Source organism: Arachis hypogaea, chromosome 14 (genome assembly GCF_003086295.3).
Source record: "Arachis hypogaea cultivar Tifrunner chromosome 14, arahy.Tifrunner.gnm2.J5K5, whole genome shotgun sequence".
NCBI lineage: Eukaryota > Viridiplantae > Streptophyta > Magnoliopsida > Fabales > Fabaceae > Arachis > Arachis hypogaea.
Genome location: NC_092049.1, coordinates 140,626,468 through 140,653,378, shown reverse-complemented (window position 1 = coordinate 140,653,378; position 26,911 = coordinate 140,626,468). Strand labels below are relative to the sequence as shown.

The following is a 26,911-nucleotide window of genomic DNA, read 5'->3' as shown; positions in this document are numbered from 1 at the left end:
TTAAGACCAAAATGTTAAATATGAATTCAAGCATGTTATTCTGGTGTTGAAGAGTTAGAGATGAGGTGATGAATGCTGAAATGTTCCAGAAAATAATATCTCGGACTATGCCGTTAAGTGCTTAATTTACACTTTATTGGCTTGTTTAATTTAACATGTGTTTTATCTTCACCTTTCTTCCAGAGAAAGCTACTAACAGAATTTTGTGGTGAACCTAGAGCACAGTCCCATCCATGTATAAGTGCTCAATGAATACGTTTTTGCTTGTTTTGTTTATTTATTATGGATATTCCTTCATTTCACTTTGAAACTGTTATGGCAGTGTCCAGAAAAAGCTACCCATATAAAAAAAAGATCATGCTTTAATCCACACTATTTAATACTTTGTCCAGAGTGCAACATGGAGGAATCCTTTGAAACAGGTCTATTTTATATGTTTGAGAGTTTAGATTAATGAAGAGTAAACGATTTTGATGACCTAATACTTTATTAGGTGCAGCAAAAGACAGAAAAAAACTTGTAGCAAAATAAGAAAACAGCCATATCTACCACCATCACAAAATTACTTAACTACAACAAAACCAGAAATTCCAATATCAACAACTGTAGTTATTCTCAAATGCACTTATTTTGGCTGGAAATTTTGCCTGCATCTCTCAGGAACCTAGACATAGGAGTATCTTATTTTTGGCTACTTCGGTAATTTTTTATTTGGTTGTATAAGTGTAACACTAGTCAGTAGTAATTGTATGGTATTGTATGCTATGTCAATAACTCAATACTATAATTAAGAGTAAAGATTTAATTAGGCTTTTGTCTACAATTACTCAACTTTTTTATTTTAGGACAATGTGATCCTCCTATTAAAATATCGGTTAAATAATAATAAAATTAGTTTTTTAGGAGTTTTATTTGTAATTTGTGAGGAGTTTTAAATCCTACAAAATTCTTTCAACAATATTTCCAACTATGATCATTACTATTACTATCTTTTTCATCCTTATCATTATCACTTCTATCTCTACTATTTCTATTGTGTAACTAACTTTATTACCATCCTTATCTCCTCTACAGTTACCATCACCAATACAAATATTATCAATATTAATGTTATCTAATTTTATTTCTTATTGCTATTTTTTTTTAAAAGGTCTTTGTACTGTAATGATTTTTTTATGTGACATCATTTCAAGAAGGAAAAGTATAGGGTACCAATATACTATCTGCCAACTTATTGCCAACAATAATTAATTATTATATTTTAAACACATGTATAAAGAGACACATCCAAAAAATACATATATAAAGACACTTTCATTAGACGCAGTCATAAAAAAGACATTTTTATTAGACACATCCACAAAAACACTTTCATTAAACACGGTCATAAACAAGAATTGTCAGAAGTTGGCAGAAATACTGTTGGTAACGTAGCGGAATTGTTTAAAGAAATGGTCTTCCACCGGTGAAAGAATTTTTCAAAAATAAACTTATTAATAGTTTGTGCGAGTTTAAGACTCCACAAAATATAATTAAAACCCTTCACAAAACTAATCTTTTTTACTAGTTAATAAACTTTTTTAACAGAGGAATCGTATGGTCTAAAATAAAAAGATTAAGGGCTAAAGTGTCTCTTTCTTTTATTTTGAATAAGAGGCACTTTGTTATTCATAAAAATGGACAAAAATTGAGTTGGGTCTTTATCCCTAGTTAACTACCAAATCATTTATTATATAATGTATATTTTTATACATATTATTTTCATATTTTACACATTATTTTCGTGTATATTTTAGTTTTATGTCATGGTAAATTTTAAAATATTACATTTAACTGTAATTTTATAGTATTTTAGAATGTTTGAGAATATTTTAGATGATTTTAAAATGTTCTAGAATATTTTAGAAAGTATCGAAAGATTCTAAAAAATCTTAGAAAATTTTAAAAAAGATACATAATTTTAAAAGAGTGTAGCTATATATAACAATATGAAAAATAGTGTGAAACTGGAATAATCTAAAAATATTTAGAAAAATATAGTAGGTGAGATATTTGTAATAAAGATTCTAGACACTTAATTTGGACTATTGATTAAACTTAGGCTTGGTTTGGTAAAGCTTTTCGAAGAGGTGCTTGTGCTTTTTAAAAGCTTGAGCTCTTCATTTTGTGTTTGGTAAATAAAAAAGATCATGTGCTTGTACTGACAGCTTTTAAAAGGTCGGGTACTTTTAAAAGCACTTAGGCTTGGTTTGGTAAAACTTTTTCAAGAGGTGTTGTACTTTTAAAAAGCACAAGCATCTCATTTTGCGTTTGGTAAATTAAAGAGTCGAAGTGCTTGTGCTTGCGGCTTTTAAAAATTAGGGGTGCTTTTGAAAGTATCTAAGCGGGAGCTTTTCAAAGCTGGCTTGTGCTTATCAAATTTTATTTATTTTTCTGTACATATTTCCCGCTATTATATTGCCATTGAAATCCTCATATATTTATAACTTCTCATCCTAATCTTCACAAATTCTAACACAGTCTTCATATATTTTTTATTTTTCAACCTAATATTCACAAATTTCAACATAAATACATCTCTATCACATATTAGGTATGAACTCTATCTATTTATATTATTTTGTTGTGCATTGTTTTGTATTTTTTCAGTAAGATCTATGATGTTTGTTTGTTTTTTATCTATTCTTTGAAATGTGAAGAGGTTGACTTGATTTATTGAAACCAATCATAAAATTTTCCTTGCATGAATATTAGTCAAAATTATAATAACATGTATATACATATGTAAATATAGATATATAATCATAAGAGTAGTTTATTTGAGATATGTGTCCCATTTTTTGTGATCTATAAAGGTGAGCTAATATATAAATAATTTTTTATTTTAAAATTTTTTTATTTTAAAATATTATATAAAATTTTAAAGAATTTGAAAAAAGAAATTATTTTTCGTTATAATTATAAACATGTTTATTATAATTTTTTAAGTTTTAAAAGTTGTTTCACCAAGCACAATTGTGGTGCTTATACTTATTAAAAGTCATTTTTAATTTGATTTTACCAAACGCAAGTGCTGTAGTTTTTAAAAAACCATCTTTTAAAAGCTTTTATAAGCTACTTTCAAAAAGTAAAAGCTTTACCAAACCAAGCCTTAAGATAGAGCTTTTTAAAGTTGGCTTATGCTTTTCAAAATTTAAAAGTCTAATATAACCTCATATGTTAACTAATTTTCAAATTTAATGCTTGCATTTATGTCTATTATAATATTTTTAAATTTTAAAAGTTATTTTAACAAATGCAATTGTTGTTACTTGTGATTATTAAAAATAATTTTTAATTTAATTTACCAAACATAAATGTTACAACTTTTAAAAAATCATATTTTAAAAATTAACTTTTATAAGCTATTCTTGAAAAGTAAAAGTTTTATCAAACTAAGTAGTAATTTTAATCATTTATTAAGAAAGTGAATGACTATAAAATTTGTGTGTGAATTATCTGTAACAAACATTTCATTAATAAAATATTATTTTCACTAAAGCTTTTTTATCTCTAGGGTTTCTTAGTCTTCTCCCTAAATATTGAGGATTAGATTTTCTTAGTTATCTCAAAAAGTTGAATAAGTGCAGTGATCGATCATGGAGAAGAAGAAGCAGAAGAGCATTAACGACATTCTTCCTCTTGACCTGATTCAGAGAATCTTACTGAGGATTCCGGTCAAACATCTCGGCCGCCTCAAGTGCGTTTCGAAGCTTTGGCACTCTCTTATTTCCGATCCAGACTTTGCGGAATCGCATCTTCACCTCTCTTTTGCACCCACCCATGCGTGCATCTACATAAAAAACTCCACGGAAGCTTACCTTGTTCACCTAGATGAAGCATTTAATGGCGACAATTACCAAGTAAAAGAGGTATCTTTCCCTTTCAAGAAGAAGCCAACTTCTGAGTTTCGTGTGATGGGATCCTGCAGAGGGTTTGTTCTCTTACACCAAGAGCCATGCTATTTTGTAGTATGGAACCCACTCACCGGATTCAGCAATATTGTTCATCGTAGTATGGGTAGGTGCTCTTATTTTCTCGATAATGCGATTCTATATGGATTTGGTTATGATGCGTCACGGGATGACTACTTAGTTGTTGTAGTTTGGCAGGCCAGTAACTGCCAACTCTTAGATTGCTTTTCCTTCAAAACCAATTCATGTATTAGTCTTGATGCTGCACTCCTCAAACCGTTGGGTCTTACGGAGCGGCGATCTTGTGGGTTGTTCTTGAATGGCTCTATTCATTGGTCGTCTTCCTCTGGTATGAATGAAGCTCTTCTTGTATTTGATTTGAAGGAAAGAAGTTTCTCAAAGATATCTTTGCCTGAACAACTCATAATGCGTGGTCCTACCAAATTTGTCATACTAGGAGGGTGCCTAGCCTTGTATTCTCATGACTATGTTGAACGTAAAACACACATATGGGTCATGAAAGAATACCAAGTGCACTCATCTTGGACTTTGTATGTCATTCCTTGTTTAGAGTTTGAGTCTCTATGCTTATCCAATGGTAGTGACATTATTGAAGTAGATCCTATTCTATCTGTTCCGGCTAGATTATTAAAGTTTGCCAAATATAATATCAGAGAAGAGCTGCTTCAACATTTTACACGTCCTACTACTTCTTATTTTGGGCACTATTCTTACCACTATGCAAGTTACACTGTATATACAGAGAGTCTCTTGCTGTTCCCTAGTGATAGTAAGCATGAGAATAAGAAGAACAATAATGTTATTTAACTATTCTGCTATGCTTTGCACCACATTATTCCTGTTAGTTTTTATTACTTTGTGGTTAATGTGAAAGTATTGAGCAAGATGCATTGTGCATCAAGTTGCATTCAGATATGAGTTTGGACTACCCATGGTGAAACTTGACATATCAAATGCTTGGGGGATTATTAATCATTTCCTTACTTTCTAAAGTCTAGTCTTGTGGTGAGGTTTTAGGGTTTAGTTCCTTTTCATTTCTAAAGCTGTGAACTTTACCATGAAAATCTTATACATGCTTTGTTATTGTGTTGATTGCTATAGATAAATATACTTTTCTCATTGGTTGGATACTTGTATATTTTTAGTTACCATGTTATCTTTGGCAACGCCACAAATGTTTTTAGCTGATGTGTATTCTTATAATGTTAGGCACATTACAATGAAATTAAACTCATCAGATTTATCTTAAATTCTTAATGTCATACAAGTAATCAATATGTAAATGATAAAACCTAGTCAAAAAAGCATTGGTAATTAATCAAGAATTGATGTAGAGGCTGAGGTGCTTACTTGAATTAGGTGTTACAAAGGGCAAGTACATAACCTAATTTATAACTCAAGAAATAAAGAAGAAAACTGGCGATGAAATTGGACATGCTGGTAGAGTTTCATAACAAATACAGTGAATTTTTCTCAAATTCCCCTGTTTAGTAAAGCAACTCTCAAAGACTCAAATACATCAAACACATTATTATTGATTATTGACCCTCAACCCACCAAGTGGCAACAAATTTAGTGTAAGGCTTCCAAGGAGCTGACACTTGAAACAACACATACGCATATAGTGACAGTGCGTTTACATTTCTTGACCTGTCTTCTTCTTTGTTGTCTTCTTTTCTGAAACCAAGAAATTGTTCTTCTTCGTTAAAACGAAAAAATTATTTTTGATCAGATTGCTATCTAATCAATTACTAAGGATTTTTATTTTATATCCTTAAAAGAAACTACCAATCCAAGACATATAAATCAGAATAGAGTAACTAGCAATATTTCAGAATTTGCTTAATGCATAAGACAAAATAGTATTGAATAGAAATAAAACAACATTAAAATGCTACAAAAGAATGATATATAACAGCTAATCAAGAAATCCATTTGATCTTATCTACTATAATAGTGATTGTAGTAAAATGTAACACAATTTATCATATTAAAAAGCAAATTATATATGTTTACTACATTACATTACATCAGAGTACCGTATATTAGAGAAGATGGGTCAAATTCAATAGTTAAAAAAAAAAAGTGGATAAAGAAGCTAAAGTATGCTGTATGTTAATGGGAACAAGTTAATGCTAGTTTCTTATTTGGTGGTATAGGACATGATAGTGATCATAACTTGGATGAATTTACTTGTTTCAAAAAAAAAAAAAAAAGGCAATATATGGATGCTTTTGTTCAGTCAAAATCAATATCAAGATTATTGTTGATATAGTCGAGGACCATAATTGTTCTGGAAGCTCATCCCAGTTACAGTCTTTGATGATCAGATGTTGGAGAGATGGCATTGCACCTTTCTCTAGTATTTATTCTTTGACACCCATCCCTTTCAAATGAAACACTTCAAGATTAGGGAAGCTTTTAGCCGCAAGGCTAAGAGAGTCTTCACTGAACATCCCTTGTGAGGTTACTTTGAGAATACGGAGGTTGGTAAGTTCTCCTAGACTGTTCAAGCTAAAGTTAAGTTCATCAGGATCATACTACATCATTATATTTATCTGGGGAATCTTTGAAGGAAATTCATGTGCCTTTAATGTCAATTCCTTAAAGTCTACTAGTTTTAGCTTATCTAGATTCTTAAGGTGATGCAAGCCTTGTAATAGTTCATTCTCGGTACACTTACTTTTGGCATTTCACTCTAATCCCATTTTTCTTAGTTTGGAGAATCTTCCATTAATAATGGAGGACATTGTCACTCCTTCAAGAGTGACAAGTTGGAGGGTTTGGAGACTCGGCAAATAATCTTTTCCTGATGTGTCAGGTGGAATGGTTTTACTAGCCACGCATAACATCCTTTCAAGATGTCTCAATTTCTTGAGCCTCCATATTCCATGAGGGAGGTTATAATGGGAAGCAAGCTCAACAATTAAAGTCTCTAGATTCGGAAAGTTGCAGATTGGACCAGGATGATCCTCTTTTGGACAGTCTACACCCCGATTGAGTCTCAAGTATCTTAAATGAATGCACATACTCATATCCTTGTGTATAAGCTTTTGCAATTTTTAAGATTGTGTTACAAATTTTGCATTCTAAACTATGTTGTGGGATGTGAACACTATAACAGTCTTGTATCTCTATTTCTTTCATTTGGTTGTTTAACAGCTAAAGATTAGGTAAAAAATGTTGTAATGTTAGAATAACCATATCTGCCACATATCTTTTTTATAGAATTATTTTTAATTTTATATCATAAAAATTACTCTTACGCTATTATAAGAAAGAAAGTTAATTTTATATTATTCAGTGTAATGGACATTACTTTTTGAGATTTATAATAGCTTAAGTATCAAGTTATACAAAATTTAAGATGTTTTATTTTACTAATTATATAGATAAAATATACACTTTTCTTTTTAATCTTGCTCATTGTTAATACGATTAATTTTAAGTATTTAAAGCTTCTTAAGGCAGATTTGTTGCGCACAAAATATAGTGGAATAGAAGACAATTTAAGCTTCTCACTGTGTATATAAATATATATTCTTTTACCTCATTTTTAATATGTATTTTATATGTTGATATGTATTTTATGTAGATAAATAATTTAATAATTAATTTTCAATATACATTTAACATAATTATTATTATATTATATTTTAAAAAAATAATATATCTAAAATAAAGTGACAATTACATTTTTAATAATATTAATTTTAGACTAATTAGACCTTAAACAAAATATTAATTAGATACTTTAAAATAATAAATAATAGACATGTATATTTTTCTGTTAATGAATAATATAAAATATTGTCAATATATTTTATTATTTATAGTGGTGCATGTCTCGTTACTGTTACATAAGTAGAAAAACGATATAATTTTGAACGGTAAAACATTTATTATCTCTTAAATTTTCATATACCATTTATCAACTATTCTATATTTATAATAAATCCTATGTAAAGTTTTTCCAAAAATTATAATCTACATAATTATTTTTTATAGATAGACACATTTAAATAATTAACAATACATATAAATATCAATATTAAATTTTAATTAATAAAATGATAAAAGAACATCATGTATTTATTATTTATTATTCAAAAAATTAAATTAATATATATCTTTTAAGATTAATTAGTTTAAAGTCAAAATCTTCCTAATTATCACTTTATTCATATATCTAACATAAGAGTTTAAATAACTAGAAAATAATTTATCCTTTTATATTCTTAAAAACAAATCTTTTTAATTATTACCCATAACCATAAGTTTACAAAATAACAATTTGGGGTTTAATACTTTCTAAGTTTATCAAATAATCCCTTGTGTTCAGAAGCAGATTCAAATCCCCTGTTGTACCAGTCACCACAAAAAAAATCCCCTGTTGTACCAACGCAGAAACCCTAAACAAAAGAACAAAGCTGAAGAGAGATCGATCATGGAGGAGAAGAAGCAGAAGAGCATCAACGAAATCCTCCCTGTAGAGCTGATTCAGAGAATCTTACTGAGGATTCCGGTCAAACATCTCGGCCGCCTCAAGTGCGTTTCGAAGCTTTGGTACTCTCTCATTTCCGATCCAGACTTTGCGGAATCGCATCTTCACCTCTCTCTCGCACCCACCCATGGGTACCTCTTCAAAAAAGACTCCACGGAAGCATTCCTTGTTCACCTAGAAGAAGTATTTAATGGCGACAATTACGAAGTAAAAGAGGTATCTTTCCCTTTCAAGAAGCAGCCACCTTCTGAGTTTCGTATCAGGGGGTCCTGCAGAGGGTTTGTTCTCTTAAGCCGAGAGCCACATTTTTTTGTAGTATGGAACCCACTCACCGGATTCAGCAAAAGAATATCTTACTCTTGTATGGTTCCTCGTAATATGGGAAGGTACTTTCATTTTCTCGATCATGCGATTCTGTATGGATTTGGTTACGATGCGTCACGGGATGACTACTTAGTTGTTGTAGCTTGGCAGCATGGTGGCTGCCAACGCTTAGATTGCTTGTCCTTGAGAGCCAATTCATGGATTAGTCTCGATGCTGCACTCCCCAAACCATTGGGTCTTACGGAGTGGCGATCTCGTGGGTTGTTCTTGAATGGCTCTATTCATTGGTTTGCTTCCTCTCATGTGAAACATTACTATGAAGCTCTTCTTGTATTTGATTTGAAGGAAAGAAGTTTCTTAAAGATATCTTTGCCTGAACAACCCATAATGCGTGGTCCTACCACATTTGTCATACTCGGTGGGTGCCTAGCCTTGTATTTTCATGACTATGTTGAACGTAAAACACACATATGGGTGATGAAAGAATACAAAGTGCAATCATCTTGGACTTTGTATGTGATTCCTTGTTTAGAGTTTGAGCCTCTATGCTTATCCAATGGTAGTGACATTATTGCAGTATATCCTATTCTATCTATTCCGGCTAGATCATTAAAGTTTGCCAAATATAATATCAGAGAAGAGCTGCTCCAACATTTTACATGTCCCTCTCATATTCGGCACTATTCTTACAACTATTGTTACACTGTATATACAGAGAGTCTCTTACTGCTCCCTAGTGATAGTAAGCATAAGAATAAGAAGAACAATCATGTTATTTAACTATTTTGTTATGCTTTGCACTACATTATTCCTGCTAGTTTTTATTACTTTGTGATTAATGTACAAGTACTGAGCAAGATGCATTGTGCATCAAGTTGCATTCAGATATGAGTTTGGACTACCCATGGTGAAACTTGACATATCAAATGCTTGGGGGATTATTAATCATTGCCTTACTTTCTAAAGTCTAGTCTTGTGGTGAGGTTTTAGGGTTTAGCTCCTTTTCATTTCTAAGGACCATGAAAATCTTATACATGCTTCGTTATTTCTAAGGCTGTGACCTTTACCCTTACTTTCTACTTAGCTTTGGCAACGCCATAAATAATTTTAGCTGATGTGTATCCTTATAATGTTAGGCACATTAGAATGAAATTAACTCATAAGATTTATCTTAATGCCATTTAAGTAATCAATATGTGACTGATAAAACTGTTAATCAAAAAAGTATTGATATTGATGTAGAGGCAGTGGTGCTTACCTGAAGTAGGTGGTCCGAAAGGACGAGTATTTATTAAGTGGCAAAAACTATTTTGGTGGTCAATCCACTATTAAGTTCTTAATGTACACTTCTTGGCCTGTCTGCTTCTTTGAAACAACAGAATTGTTCTTGATGAGCTTGCTGTCTAGTTTTTTGTTGTTCTTATTCTCATTCTTCCAAAAAGTTGTTCTTGATCAGACTGCTATCTAACAGTTACTAGAATTTTATCTTATATTCTTACATCAACCTGGTACTTAAACTAATATGTAAAAGAAAAAGTTCAATCGAAAACACAGAGATCAAAGTAGAGCAACAAAAATTATTTCAAAATCTGTTTAATGCAAACTCAATATAGAATTGAATAAAATAGATTAACATTAAACTGCTACAAAAGCAAATTGAATCTAACAGTCACTTTAATGGTGATTGTAGTAAAATGTGACGCGTTTTACCATATTAAAAAGCAAATTATGTTTACTACATAAAAAAGAATGGTCAAATTCAATAGTAGATTAAAAAAGAAAAAAGGATAAGGAAGCTATAACTATGCTGTATGCCAGTGGGAACAAGTTATCGGTAGTTTTTAATTTGGTGGTATAGGACACGACAATAATCATAACTTGTATGAATTTACTTATTTTAGAACCAGCAATATAGGGATGCTTTTCTTGCCTTTGTTCAGTGAAAATCAATATAGCAAAGTAACCTTGAAATTCGTCTGTGTCAGATGAAGCACTTCAAGATTTGGAAAGCTTCCAGCAGCAAGGCAAAGAGAGCCAGCGCTATCCACCCCTGGTGAAGTTACTTTTAGAACACGAAGTTATTCTCACCAAACCTAAACTCCAACATATGGGTGATGAAAGAGTACAAAGTGCACTCCTCTTGGACTTTGTATGCGTTTCCTTGTTTACGCTCTCAGCCTCTATGCTTATCCAATGGGAGTGACGTTATTGCACTAGATTCTACTTCGGTATTTACATCATTAAGGCTAGCCAAATATAGTATCAGAGAAGAGCTGCTCCAATATTTTAGTTGTCCTCCTTATCTTCGACACTATGCTTACAGCTATGTAAGTTGTGTATATACAGAGTCTCTCTTGATGCTCCCTAGTGATAGTAAGCATAAAGATAAGAAGAACAATAATGTTATGTAACTATTCTGCAATGCTTTGCACAACATTATTCCTACTAGTTTTTATTACTTTATGATTAATGTAAAAGTACTGAGCAAGATGCATTGTGCATCAAGTTGCATTCAGATCTGAGTTTTGACTATCCATGGTGAAATTTGATTTATCAAATGCTTGGGGGATTATTAATCACTGGCTTACTTTCTAAAGTCTAGTCTTGTGGTGAGGTTTTAGTGTTTAGCTCTTTCAGCATGCTTCGTTAATGTCTGATTGCTATAGATAGACATCAGGTTTGGCATGCAACACCATAAATAATTTTTAGCTTATGCATATCCTTGTAATATTAGGTACATCAAAATGAAATTTAACTCATAAGATTTATCCTAATGTCATACAAGTAATCAACACGTGACTGATAAAAACGTTAGTCAAAATGTTTTGGTAATTAACCAAAGAATTGATGTAGAGGAAGAGGTGCTTACCTGAACTAGGTGTTTACCAAAGGACAAATATATAACCTAATTTAGTAAATCGACTCTCCTCAAACAGAGAAGTTGTAAAGATACGTAGGCTTAAATACATAAACATAGCGACACTTCAAAACATAATGGAAATATTTGGTAACCAAAGAAAATCAGTCAAAAACAACCACAAATTGCCTTATTTAGCATTCATTAATTGTTACGAGTTACGACAATTAATAAATGCTAAATAAGACAAGTTCTAGCTGGTTTTTTTTTGTCTCCCTAGCGTTTCCTAAAACATAAAGGAACCTCACAACACCATCATGCAGGGCACTCGCCAAGGCATGTATGTAAGAGAAATCTCATTAAAAAAATTCTTATAGAAAAAAAATAGAAACAAGAGTATTCCAGAGATATAAAAGTGCATCATACCTAAAACTAAAAGGCTAAAAGCCTAAAACCAAACACTACCATTATATCCAAGTCCAAACCTCACAATAACCAAAATAGAACAGCTCTCCAGTTAACTCTCTCGCATGTCCCACCTAAAAATATCACCCTTCAATCCTTCAAACCTGTAACATCCTGGGCTTGTGAGTTGTGACTTGTGACAACACTAGTTTGGTGGTCAATCCACTATTAAGTACTTAATGTACACTTCTTGGCCTATGTGCTTCTTTGAAACCACAGATTTGTTCTTGACAAGCTTGCTGTCTAGTTTTTTGTTGTTCTTATTCTCATTCTTCCTTTGAAACCAAAAAATTGTTCTTGATCAGATTGCTATTTAACAGTTACTAGAATTTTATCTTATATTCTTACATCAACCTATTACTTAAACTAATAAGTAAAAGAAACGTTCAATCAAAAACAAATAGATCAAACTAGAGCAACAATAAATATTTCATCTATTTAATGCAAACTCAAAATAGAAGTGAATAAAGTAGATTAACATTAAACTGCTATAAAAGCAAATTGAATCTAACAGTCACTTTAATGGTGATTGTAGTAAAATGCGACACGTTTTACCATATTAAAAAGCAAATTATGTTTACTACATAAAAAAGAATGGTCAAATTCAATAGTAGATTAAAAAAGAAAAGAGGATATAGGACACGACAATAATCATAACTTGTATGAATTTACTTATTTTAGAACCAGCAATATAGGGATGCTTTTCTTGCCTTTGTTCAGCGAAAATCAATAGCAAAGTAACCCATTAACTCCAACACCGGATTTGATATTCCTGTATCTTGGTAATATTGGAAGGAAATTCGCGTGCTTTTAATGGCAATTCCTTAAACTCCACTAATTCGAGTTTTTTCTAGATTTTTTAGGTGATGCAAGCCTTGTATAGTTCATGCTCTGTCTACTTACTTTTATATCAAACCCAATTTTCTTAGCATGGGGAATCTTCCATTAACAACGCAGGACATCGTCAATCCTTCTTCAAGAGTGACAAGTTGGAGAGTTTGAAGATTCGGCAAACAGTCTTCTCCTGACGTGTCTGGTGGAACCGACTTACTTGTCATTACTTACATCGTTGAAGATATTCTCAAAGCCCACCATATCTTCCTCAACGACTTTATCTTGCTTCTGATTGGATCTAGCACCTTCCATTCCTTCAAATTCACCTTCATTAATGCAATATTTCTTAATCTTAAATCCACGTAACACTTGATTATTTAGGAAAGGAAAAGTCTAGGGGGACAACAACTTTGTTAAATTCCGGCCAGCATGTAACCAACAAAGAAAAGTGAGTCATTGGATGAAATTTCACATCCATCTCACACCATTAAAACCATCATTGATGGTTACTTGATGGCTATAAATCACAAAGTTGCTAGCCCCTAGCATTCTTCTTTAGGAAATTGTCATCTCTTGTTGTTATAAGAATTCTACTACCAGGACAAAACCAATCACCTCCTCCTGCCAATGAATCCAATTGTTCTGTACTATCAACATCGTCAAGAACTAGAAGGATTCTTTTATTGTGGAGACTTTGTTTTTTATAATTAAGAAGATCCTTTTAAGGTGCTTCGCAACTTATATTTTTTGTGCACACCCATCTCATACAAAAGTATGTTTTGTAGATTTTCTAGGCCATCAGCACTTCTTGATTTTTCAGAGACTTTATCAAGAAAACTCGCAGCTTCAAATTGATGCTGAAACTTGTTAAACAACTCCCAAACAAATGTGGTCTTGTTACCATCTCCATAAATGACCAGCATGCAAATGGTATTGTCAAATTCCATATTCCAAAGTGATTCCACCGCTTCAAGGTGAGAATCAAAACCAATTGGATGCTTAATATATAGTGGTTCAGGAGGAAGCTTTTGCGAGACCTCTTGAATAATATTCTTGATAATCTCACTTTCATAGCTGCAAGAACACACCACTCCATTGCAATGACCATTCTATTTTAAATGCAATAATAATAAATGGAAGAAAATTGTTGCAAATGTTTAAATCTTGTTATGAAGCTATGAATAGAAAAGTTATCAATAAAAGATTTTTCTGAATTTTTTTTAAAAAAAATCTAAATATATAGAATAAAATCTTAGCAGGAAAACAACTTGAATAAATTCTTTTGAAAGAAGAGCTTAACGTATAAGGATTTTTATTAATCGCATCTTATAAATAAGTTATTTTGTGTTTGGATTTTTAGTTATACAATTACTTATTTTAAAGTTGTAACATTTTGATAAATAATTCAATAACTTGTTATAACTAACTATAAAAATAATAGCAAGCTATATAAAAATAAAATTATAAGTGAAAAAAATAAAATTAAAACTACGATTTCATATCACACACAATAATGTTAAATACAAATTTAATAATAAAAATAGAGTGATAAAATGATAAAAAAATAACTGAAAGAAATATATGAAGTAAGTGATTCAGATGGAACATTATTTTAAAATGGTGTTGGAAGGTCAATATTTTTAGCAGATAAATCATTACGTGAAAATAGTGGTGGAGAGCCAATACTTCCAACAGATAGAACATTGCGTGAAAATGATGGTGGAATGTCAGTGTTTCTAACAGATGAAATCTTGCATACAAATGGTGATAGAGGGTCACGATTTCCAGCAGAAACAGAAAACATTTTCACAGAGTGAAAAATAAAAGTATATTTTTTCATTTTAAAGTCAATTTTTTTAAGAAAATAGAATGACTTATCGAAAAGGAGAAATAATATATTTCTACTTTTTTTAAAAGCTGTGAATTAACTTTTCAAAAAATTAAAAGCTTTTTTCAAATAATACCAAACACACATTCTGTAACTTTTGATAATTCAAAAAAAAAACTTCTGCTGTTATTTTGGAATTGCTAATCCAAATCTGACCCTTCCTTCTTTTAGTCTTTTGTTTTCAAAGTAATTTGAAATTCCAAGCTTAAAAAAATTTTTAACCTTTTTTATTTCATAAAAAATATCTTTAGAAAGTAAGATAGCGATTAATAATCCCCAAAGTATTTGATAAATCAAGTTTGAACATGGATAGTCAGAAGTCACATCTGAATGCAACAAGATGTATAATGTATCTTGCTCGGTTACATCAATTACAAAATAGTAATAAAAACTAGCAGAAATAATGAAATTTAGATTTTTTAAATTTTGAATTTTATTTTAAAGAATAAACTAGACAACATCCAGTACTGCATACAAAATTCATAAATCTCCTGTCATTTCTAGCATTATCATCAATAACCAAAAGGATCACTGCCAATCTATTTTTTGTAGCTGAGAAACATGATCTCAACACCTACTTTCTTATTATTGAAAATCCTGTCATTACGTTCCAATCAGATGTTTCAAATCATTGCAAAGAATTCAGTCAACTACATCTTCTATTCTTGTTTTCGAATGTGCATGTCCGTCCAACTCTCAATTCTCTCATAATTCCAAGAATAGACCAAACTCTACCAAAAGACCTCAACCAAGTGCACCACATCTGCCATATTAGTTCACATAAAAGAAATAAATGATGAATAGATTCTATTTCCTTCTTGCAAAATACACATATATTATCACCTGAATAATAACATCTAATCTACTAAACTTTTTTTTTTGTATTAACTCTACCAACTAGCACAAACCATCCAAAAAACTTAATTTGCAGAGGTACCACTCCTCTCCAAATTGAACTTGTGAAATTAGTTCATTACCATTTATTTTATAGGTAAATACAAAAAAAAACATAACAGAAAAAATATTTAATAGTAAGAGATTTCATTCTATTTTCTAAAATAAAAAACTAAAATTTAAAAAATTCAAATTCGGAATAATGTGGTGTGAAGCATAGCAGAAGAGCTAAATAACATTATTGTTCTTCTTATCCTTATGCTTACTATATATCACTAGGGAGTAGCAAGAGACTCTCTGTATAAACAGTGCAACTTGCAAAGAAGTATGCATCTTGTTGAAGATGAGGACATGTAAAATGTTGGAGCAGCTCTTCTCTGATATTATATTTGGCAAACTTTAATGGTCCAGATATCGGAGTAGGATCTAGTGCCATAATATCACTACCATTGGATAAGTATAGAGGATGAAACTTTAAACAAGGAATCTCATACAAAGTCCAAGATGAGTTCACTTTGTATTCTTTCATCACCCATATGCGTGTTTTAAATTCAACAGCATAGTCCTGATAATACAAGGCTAGGCACCCTCCTAGTATGACAATTGTGGCAGGACCATGCATTATGAGTTGCTCGGGCAAAGATATCTCTGAGAAACTTCTTTCCTTCAAATCAAATATAAGAAGACTTTCATTGTAATGTTCTTGAAGAGAGTAAGATAACCAATGAATAGAGCCATTCAAGAACAACCCAGGAGATTGCCGCTTCATATAACCCAATGATTCGGGGAGTGCAGCATCAAGATTAATCCATGAATTGGTTCTCAAGGACAAGCAATCTAAGTGTTGGCAGTCACCATCCTGCGAAGCTACAACAACTAAGTAGTCATCCCGTGACGCATCATAACCAAATCCATACAGACGCGCATCACGGGAAAAATTTAAGCGCCTGAGCTTACTACGATGAACCAGACAAGAGTAAGATATTCTTTTTCTGAATCCGGTGAGTGGATTCCATACTACAAAAAAATATGGCTGTCGGTTTAAGAGAACAAACCCTCTGCAAGATCCCATGACACAAAACTTAGAAGGTGGCTTCTTCTTGAAAGGGAAAGATACCTCTTTCACTTGGTAATTATCGCCATTAAATACTTCTTCTAGGTGAACAAGGAAAGCTTCCGTGGAGTCTCTTAGGTGAATAAGGAGGCATGGGTGGGTGGGTGCGAGAGAGAGGTGAAGATGCGATTCCGCAAAGTCTGGATCGGAAATTAGAGAGCACCAGAGTTTAGAAACGCACCTGAGGCGAGCGAGATGCCTAATCGGCACCCGCAGTAGGATTCTGTGAATTAGGTCAAGAGGGAGGATGTCGTGAATGCTCTTACTCTTGTCATTTTTCTTCTTCTCCATGGTGGATTCCTCTTTTGCTTTGTTCACTGTGTGCTTCAGCCTCTTTTTGTCCATGTTTGGATTGCTGAGCTATTCGCAATTCATATACCAATTCACTCAACCCTGGACTTCAAATTGCTTTGAAAACATAAAACTAGCTAATGGAAGGTAAGGGAAGGGAAGGGAAGGGTTTTTGGATTGACTATTCCAAAAAATGATCTTATTTATTTTATCTTTTTTTTAATTAAATAGAAAAAATTATTTCAGCGATGAACTTTTTAAGAAACCTTTTTAAATATTAAAAATATTTAGTTTTATTTAGATTGAGAAAAAAGAACCTTTTAAATTAAATTATATAAAACGACATGTGTAAAAAGAAAACTTGCATCATTTCAATTCTTTTAAAGCTTTTAACTTATATTCATAATTTTACCGGGATATGATATTTTTGTTGCAATTATACATGGCTAAAAAAAATCTTATTACAATTGTCAATGTGAACGAAACAAAGAAAGAGAAGTTTTAGAATTAGAATAAAAATAAAACTCATCATTGATCACAAATAATAAGAAAATAAAGTTTCAAAATTAAATTTGAAAAAAATAAAAATATATATGTAAAAAATGTGTTATATATTAGTGGAATTTAGTATTGGAAAGTGTTTTTTTTTTCTAAATTTAAATAATGATGAGACTAAAAAACTTTGAGAAATTGTGAAAATATAAATGTGGAGAGAAATTAAAATTTGGAAGTAAATGAAAATTTAGAGGAATAATTAAATCTTTAGATGAAAAATTAGAATTAAGGATATATACATTTTTTTTCAATCGATAATTTTCAGAACACAGCTTAACAAAATTTTTTTATAAAAAAAAGATAAATTTGCTATTATGTAGAAGTGAAGTTGACTATTGAAATTGTTTCTATTATATATTAATAAACTATTATGTAAAGGTGTCAATTATTAATCGCTTAAAGATTTAAAAAGAAAAAAAGTGTTTTAATTAATACAATTTTAAAAATGCATTCAACTTTGATAGTCCTAATCTATTTTATTATTCCATGTATTTCTTACAAAACTCTGCAAAGTTCAATTTAAATAAAGAAAACACAAAAAATAAATCATAATAATTTGCCATCCAATAATAAATTGAACAGATCTTACTATTCAAATAGAGGTATTTGTGAAGATTCTATTTTCTGATATAAGTAATACTTAGAAGAAGTCTATATATATTCTGATAAAAATATGTAAGTCATCTTATTTGATTGTGTTTTAGATATAGAAAGCAAAGATTTAAAATTGAGAGTCTATCATGAAATTGATGCTTGTTGACAATATGATGGCTATGCAGACAAAAGTTGGCCCCATTCATACTCATTCAACTTTTATACTTTAGCAAATTATATGATAAGTGTTTGATGCGTATTTATGAGCAAGTGTTATTTTTCATAACAAAAGGCATTGAACTTGTCTACCAACATTGTGATTAAATTTCCATTTGCAAGCTATGAATTTTTATACAACAAAGTATTTCATTTCAAAATCAAATACTATATGTTTTCTTAATTCTTTTCTGTCTTTTTTCATTTTCTCATAAAAAATAAAATAATAAATTATAGATTAATCTTCCATCTAGATATAATTAGACATTTTGTTCATTGTAGCTACAACTTCATTTACTTTAAAAGGTATTGAGTTTAAAAAAAATAACAAAAAGTTAATTAATGATCACTAAATATTATTTTTAAGTTAAAAATAACAAAAAGTTAATTAATGATCACTAACAAATTTTATGTAGAGTATAATTTGAATCACCTTATAATTTAAGAGTACTATAAATATTTGTAATATCCTAATGACTTAGGACATTAAAAAAACACTCTACATAGTCAATAATAATTTAGTGCGAAAGAACAAAGAAGTACTTCATTAAAGAAAATAAGAGTGGATAAAATGGTATTAATTGTGCTTAGTCACTATCCAATCATATCCTATTAGTTGATCTTATCCTAAAGTCTAGAAATAATCACCTAAGGTAAATATGGATAAAAAGATAATTAATGATCCTTATCACATCTTGTCATGACTTAGGGTGTGTTTGGATTTGCGTTGGAAAAAAGAGAAGCTCCTTTGAGTTTCTTGAAAGCTTCATTTTTATGTTTGGCAATATTTTTATGCTGTAAACGCAGAAGTGATTTCTGCCTTCAACCCAAGTTTACCAAAAGCTAAAAATTCTAGCTTTTCCGTTCACCTTTTCACGTTGGATTGAACTTTAGGTTCTATGTACCAATTATGTCCTTCATTATTCATATGTTTATTTTTTTTATAATACTTTTTTCTAATACTCTCTTATGTATATTATTATTTTTTTATAAAATTTCTGTTTTTTTATATGAGTTCTTTACTGTTATTGTTATTTCTTTTTGTATGGAATATTTTTTTAACTTTGTATTATAATTCTATTAATCCTATTAGAGTACTAAAAAATATTGAGAATACTAAAAAAAATATTAAAATTTATTTAAATATTTAAAATAAAATTATAAGATAACATAAAATAATTATTTAAATTCATGTCTTTTTTTGTAATTTTTTATCTAAAAGTAATTTTGAATGATGTAATTCAAACAATATTTAGTTTACTATAATCCATTTTGAATAAGAATTACCAAACATAAACCACGGAATACTAACTCACTTTTGATCAAAATCAATTCTACAAAATCAATTTTATACAAACCTCAGTTTGCAAACCGTAATCCAAAAACACACTTAGTTGTAGATCTTATCCTAATGGCTATGAATAATTTTTTGAAGTAAAATAGACAAGATAGTAATAAATTGTCCTAGTCATGATTAGTAATCGATCTTATCCTAATTGTTATATATAATTATCTAAGGTGAAAATTAATTAATGAATAAGCGTAGAGAGAGAACTCGGTTGAAAGAGAGAAAAAGGATAAGGATTGACAAGTTTAGGTGTTTTTTTACTAGGATTAGGAGCATGTTTACCACATGGTAAAAGTATGAGTGGTAGAGAATTATCTTAGAAAATAGTGTATAAACATGAGGCTTAAATTCTTTCTTGGAAAAGAAGAAAGAGAATTATAAAAATTCACTAACTAGCTTCTATCATTTTTTACAAACATCATAATTAATCCAATTTGACTTTTTGACTGGTATTAATTACATTTCCTCTTCTAAAATATTACTAGGATATATTACAGAGAGAGTAATAGATAAAATTATCTATGACATAAAAATCATCTAATTAATTATTATTTTTAAATTTTTTTTTGAAAGAGCGGTTCCTACACCTTGTATATATATTTTTTTTGTTATGATGATCTTGAGAGAATTTTTTTGTTAAGTTGAGTGAGCACCTAATGGTTGTAAATCTATTACGATGTCTTAATCAAATCTAATTTGGGTAGAAGCTGGGTTTATTTTAGATAGAATTAGATTGAATCCTAGAAAAATTGATGAATGTAATTTTAGTTAAAGATACTAAAATTTTATTATTGTTATGATGGAGACATAATGTAAACTACATTGTACAAAGTAGTCGAACCAAGATATATCGCTGTGTTACTTCTCTCTCTATTCTGATTCTGATTTTCTTTTCTAAAAGATAAAATAAAATTGTCTCCCACTTTTTATAATAAAAAATACTTTACAGCATCTATCTCTTTTTAAAATTATGTTTTAGCTACTTCATCAACAAGAGACAAATTAAAAGTATCTCTAACTTTTCAATTCGAGATGACTCAACAGATAGTTAAATACTACAAATCCATTCAGTTTGAAGAAAATTAAGTTAAAAGACCTAAAGTCAACCCTCCTTTTCTAAACTACTGATATCCATAAAAAAATTCACTTAACAGATCAACAATAAAAATACGATATTTTAAAGTTTTTGTGTCAAATGTAATAGACGCCTCTTCTTAACTGCTATAAACTAAAAGATTTAGGAGTTTTTTAATTATTAAAGCTAAAAATTTTAAAATTTACAATACTATTAATATAACTATTTAAATCTACTTTCACATATTAAAGAACACTCAATTGATTTTTTTTTAAAAAATCAAATAAGGTTGGTGAAAATGAAGTAGCAAGGCAAAGAGAGTCACCACTATCTACCCCAGGTGAATTTACTTATAGAACACGAAGATTGCTAAGGTCTCCTAGAGTATTCAAGGAACTGTTGATCATATAGCATGATACTTATATAGCAAGTGGTAAACCTTGGCACTTGTTGACCATTAATCTACCAATTGGTTCTAAACCAGAAGGACACTCCCTTCCCTTAAACACCTTCCTGCAGAATAATATCCAACTTTCATCTTTATCTAGCAATGGAGGGTAGTAGGACTTTGATCTTGTATAGTTTGTCACACTATCATTACGACTAGTTATCAATATTGCACTCCCATTTTTGTTAACAATATTTAGGGTAGTAGGACTTTGATCTTGGATTTAGCACCTTCCATTCCTTCAAATTCACCTTCATTAATGCAATATTTCTTAATCTTAAATCCATGTAACACTTGATTATTTAGGAAATTGTCGTCTCTTGTTGTTATAACAATTCTACTACCAGGACAAAACCAATCGCCTCCTCCTGCCAATGAATCAAATTGTTCTGTACTATCAACATCATCAAGAACTAGAAGGATTCTTTTATTGCAGATAGTTTGTTTTATATAAGAATATCCTTTTAATGTGCTTCCCAGCTTAGATTTTTTGTGCACACCCATCTCATACAAAAGTATGTTCTGGAGGTTTTCTAGGCCATCAGCACTTCTTGATTTTTCAGAGACTTTATCAAGAAAACTCGCAGCTTCAAATTGATGCTGAAACTTGTTAAACAACTCCCAAACAAATGTGGTCTTGTTACCATCTCCATAAATGACCAGCATGCAAATGGTATTGTCAAATTCCATATTCCAAAGTGATTCTACTGCTTCAAAGTGAGAATCAAAACCAATTGGATGCTTAATGTATAGTGGTTCAGGAGGAAGCTTTTGCGAGACCTCTTGAACAATATTCTTGATAATCTCACTTTCATAGTTGCAAGAACACACCACTCCATTGCACTGATATTCTATTTTAAATGCACTAATAATAAACGGAAGAAAATTGTTTCAAATGTTTAAAATCTTGTTATGAAACTAGAACAAAAAAATTATCAATAAAATATATATTCTTAATATATAAAAGTAGATGGATAAATTTATTTACATTACTTTTAAGACATCTTTCTCCTTCTACTAATGTCATGTCAGCAACATTGCTTATTTGGTAAAATTTTAAAATCAATCATTTAATTTTTGCGAATTCAACTATTATTTTTAAATCAATAAAAAATAAAATATACAAAAAAAATATACAAGTAATAGAAATATATACAAATTATGCCTCAAAATTACCAATGACAATAATTAGAAATTAATAATGTCTAACTAAATTTGTAACCTATAAGAATCTATATCCCTATACTTATTATATTTTACCATTATAAATTTATAAACAATACAATAAATTTATAATTCCAATAATCAATTTATTAATTTCTATAAACAACTCATTAAATGTAATAAACACCCATATTACAAATGTCATAATAATCTATTAATCATAATAAATTTTAGGGTTAACCACCAAAAAGTCTCCAAATTATTCAAACACCGACAAAAATGCATCCAAATTTTACTATCGACAAAAATGCCTTCAAATAATTTAAAAACACAACAAAAATACCCAACAGTAAATATATATTTTCAAAAAATGCCTTAGAAATTGAATTTTGATGCAATTTTTTGCAAGAATGATTATAAAATTGAGATATTATTATCCTTAAAATTTGATGATTTTTCGTTAAGTATATATTTTTCTTATAATTTTTTTGTTAACAACCAATAATACTTTTAAAAATTATAAAAAAACATATATACTTAACAAAAAATCACCAAATTTTAAGAACAATAATATCTCATTTGTTTAATCATTTTTGCAAAAAATCGCATCAAAATTTAATCTCTAATGTATTTTTTGAGAAATACATATTTAATGTTAGATAATCTTGCAAAAAAATTAACATTAAATATGTATTTCTCCAAAAATATATCAGAGATTGAATTTTGATGCGATTTTTGTCAAGCATGATTAGAAAAATGAGATATTATTATCCTTAAAATTTGGTGATTTTTTGTTAAGTATATAATTTTTTTGTAATTTTTTTATTAACAACCAATAATACTTTTAAAAAATCACAAAAAAATACATATTCAGCAAAAAATTACGAAATTTTAAGAATAATAATATCTCATTTTTTTAATCATGCTTACAAAAAATTGTATCAAAATTCAATCTCTAAGGTAATTTTTGAAAATACATACTTACTGTTGGGTATTTTTGTTGCATTTTTAAATTATTTAAAGGTATTTTTGTCGATAGTAAAATTCGGGTGCATTTTTGTCAACGTTTGAATAATTTGAGGGCATTTTTGGTAGTTAATCCTAAATTTTATGTTATAAATATTCAAATTCCATACTATTTGAACTACTTATATAAGTCTCTTATCACTATTTCTTCAAATAACATCAAATTTAGCATAAGAAATTTATTTTCGCACTACACAACATCTCAAACTTACTCAATGGAGCATCATTCTTTAATATTACCAAACAAATAGACAATTGGTTTATCAAAATTCGCATGATTCGTCTATGAAAAATATTAACACCCACAAATGAAGAAGAGTTTCTTTACTTAGAAATGAATATATTAGATGAAAATGTACAAAACAAACATATTTATTATATTTTTAAATTGTATTTTTAAATTGAACATTTCTCAATACTATTTTGAACTAGAGTGAGACCCGCGCAATGCGTGGAGAGGTAGATCATTTATACTATATAGTATATTTTAATAAATATTATATTAAAAATATTTTAGAGAACATATTATAAATAGATTTTAAATTTATTTATTTTTAAAAAAGACATAGGTTATTTATATTAGAGTTATACAAAACTGCATTTTCTTTTTTTTTTTCGATTTGCATTAATGGCTACACTTTGTCTTTTCTTGCGATTTTTTTTTTTTTTGTAAATAATGAAAAAAATAAATGAATGAGAATGAAAAATATATAAAAATGTTATATTAAATTTAAGAAATTTTTGACAATTAGTATAAGAGATTAAGAAATGAAGAGTAGTAAGAGTCTTAATATGTAGAGAAAAGGACAAATAGGTCCCTGACCTTTTGTCCTGCAGACATTTTTGTCCCTGACCATTGAAAAATACTTTTAAGTCCCTGACCTTCACAAAACTTGGACAGATCAGTCCCTCCGTCCAAATGCCTCCGTCAGGGACTAATCTGTCCAAATGCTTCCGTCAGGGACTGATCTGTCCAAGTTTTGTGAAGGTCAGGGATTTAAAAGTATTTTTCAATGGTCAGGGACGAAAATGTCCGCGGAACAAAAGGTCAGGGACCTATTTGTCCTTTTCTCTAATATGTATAAGTTGTAGAATTTGAATATTTGTAACTGAAATTTTTTTATAATAATAATTATTATTATTATGACACTTTTAATGTATATTTATTGTATTTAATTAGTACTTGATGTTTCAATTGAATAATAATAGATAAGAATTTTTTGTTTTAATTTTTTAAAATATTTTACTAAATAGTGATTTGTTGATTTTCATCTAGCAATTTTGGGTATTAATTCTTTCGGTCTGTCATTACCACTACAAATCCTTCTACAACAAAGAGAATAAGACATGGTCAAAGAATGATAATCCATTCTAAGTAAATTGTGGAAGCAATACTGCACATGTAGAATAACAATTTGAAAAAGAAGAACACGTAAATATAAATTGTAGAAGAAGTACTCCACATGTAAAATAACAATTTATAATTTGATGATGAAATATTGCAATCGATAATATATAAGGAGCAATAATTTTAAATGCACATTAATTTTGGTTGCGAGTGTTGGACAGAACCGTTTACAAAAGAGGAATACATAAACTTGTGCTACTTGCAATGAGTTCACAATTAAAATGTTATTATTTATAACAAATAAATAGGGCTAATGAAAATGATATTGAACAATGAGAAGAGTAAACGACAAAGTTGAAAATCTTTAGGAAGATACCTGAGACAAATTTTTTACGTTGGCGGCGTCGAATGGTGACGTTGGTCTGAGACCTAGAATTGAGCTCTGGCAGGAAAACCGCAAGAGGAGGAATGGAGTTTGCCCTACATAGCGGCTCTGTCGGAGATGGACATCGCGATGTACAATTTGTTTTGAGGAAAAAACAATGGCTCATGGGACCGGAAGAGGATAGAGGAAATAGGAGGGACCGGAAGAGGACGGAGGAAATAGAATCTTAGTACGGAGAGGTGCTAAGAGGGTGAGGGTTTGAGAAATGTAATAAACTCTTTGGTTTTGAGAGCTTTTTGTTGGGGTAAATGTTAATTTGTGTTTTTGTTGTTTTAGAAATAAGGATTGATTTGGAGAAAGTTAATTTGTTGGTTTTTATTGTGTTTTTTAGTTTTTTTTGAGTTTTTTTTATGTGAAAATAAAAGTTGATTTGGCAAGATTTGAGTGGTGGATTCTAAAATTTTGCCAAGTAAGCGTTGGTGCTAACATGGCGTTAGTAGAAGAAGAGAAATAACTTAGAAGCAATGTGGGTAAACTTATGTACCTACTTTTATATATTAAGAATAGATAGATAAATTTGCAACACTTGAGACATTGTCTGATAAGGTGGATCAAAAAAAATATTAACAAGTAATTTCATTTTATACTATTTCAATTATTCTTATTAAAAATAGCTTATTTTAAAAAAAATTCTACACATTTTTGTTCTTTTTATTGTAAATTTCATTGGAAAACTCCATGCACATCAAGAGATTAAGGAGAAAGAAAATTATACAAATTCAATACACATCTTTAGAAGAACATACATGCAAAGATGAAATAAACAACACAATAGAAAGTGCATACTGCATACAACTCAACAATTTATAAAAAATGCCTTCACAAGAATCTATGACAGAAAGAAGAAAGCAACAACTCTAACAATAACCAATAAAGAAAAAGGAGGACGAGCGTCATATAAGAAGACTAAGTTCATCAACTAAAACAAATATAAAAATAAAACCACTAAATAAAAATGTCACTTTGTAAAATTCTAACATCCAAATCTTTTATACATAAATTATTTTAAACAAAACACCTTTTAAATTTTACTTTAATTTTACATATATTTAATTTAATATTTATTATATACTATTATTAATTTACCCGACGTATCACGCGGGTCTCATTCTAATTTAACCCGTTTAAGTTGGTCGAGTGGTTAACTCGTCCGCTTAAACAAGTGTTGGGGTTTAAATTTGGTATTGTATATCCCTTAAATAGAACTCAAATCTACAACAAATTTGTTCTTAACCTGTCATGCCGATGAATACCGTGGACAAAAAAAAAAATTAAAGTTCCAATTTACGATTGTTTAGTGCTTGAATAAATGAATAAACTTGCAGGACCAGGAAATAACAATAAACCAGACATTACTTGAATTCCTCTGTATTATGGTGATCTAGTTTAGTATAAGTGTATAACCCTACTACAAGACCTCAACATAATAATAATAAGCTACCAAAAAGGCAAAAACCTTGTCTAATTTTTTAAGGAGAAGCCAAATAGAACTTGGTTTTCAAAACTGAATTTCTGCGGGGGCAAATCCCAATGGAAATATCAACCAA

At 29.8% G+C, this 26,911-nt stretch overlaps 4 protein-coding genes across 4 annotated transcripts; 2 read left to right on the top strand and 2 right to left on the bottom strand.

Moving 5' to 3' along the window:
- The first annotated feature begins 3,638 nt into the window (after nt 1-3,638).
- LOC112795441 (F-box protein CPR1-like) lies at nt 3,639-4,781 on the top strand. Its single transcript, XM_025837369.1, has one exon. It carries the CDS (start codon nt 3,639-3,641, stop codon nt 4,779-4,781), a length of 1,143 nt encoding a protein of 380 aa, XP_025693154.1.
- Nucleotides 4,782-8,208: 3,427 nt separating this feature from the next.
- Nucleotides 8,209-11,352, top strand: LOC112798029 (F-box protein CPR1-like). Its single transcript, XM_025841179.3, has 2 exons — nt 8,209-9,220; nt 10,788-11,352. The coding sequence occupies exons 1-2, from the start codon at nt 8,422-8,424 to the stop codon at nt 11,003-11,005; spliced, it is 1,017 nt and encodes a 338-aa protein (XP_025696964.1). The 5' UTR covers nt 8,209-8,421; the 3' UTR covers nt 11,006-11,352.
- A 3,917-nt stretch (nt 11,353-15,269) lies between these two features.
- Nucleotides 15,270-17,326, bottom strand: LOC112795440 (F-box protein CPR1-like). The gene is made up of 2 exons (XM_025837368.3): nt 16,007-17,326; nt 15,270-15,609 (listed from the first exon to the last, which is right to left on the bottom strand). Coding segments are annotated over exons 1-2 (1,194 nt in total). The 5' UTR covers nt 17,200-17,326; the 3' UTR covers nt 15,270-15,608.
- Nucleotides 17,327-21,576: 4,250 nt separating this feature from the next.
- LOC112795439 (disease resistance protein Roq1-like) lies at nt 21,577-22,071 on the bottom strand. The gene has a single exon (XM_025837367.1). It carries the CDS (start codon nt 22,069-22,071, stop codon nt 21,577-21,579), a length of 495 nt encoding a protein of 164 aa, XP_025693152.1.
- Nucleotides 22,072-26,911: the final 4,840 nt, after the last annotated feature.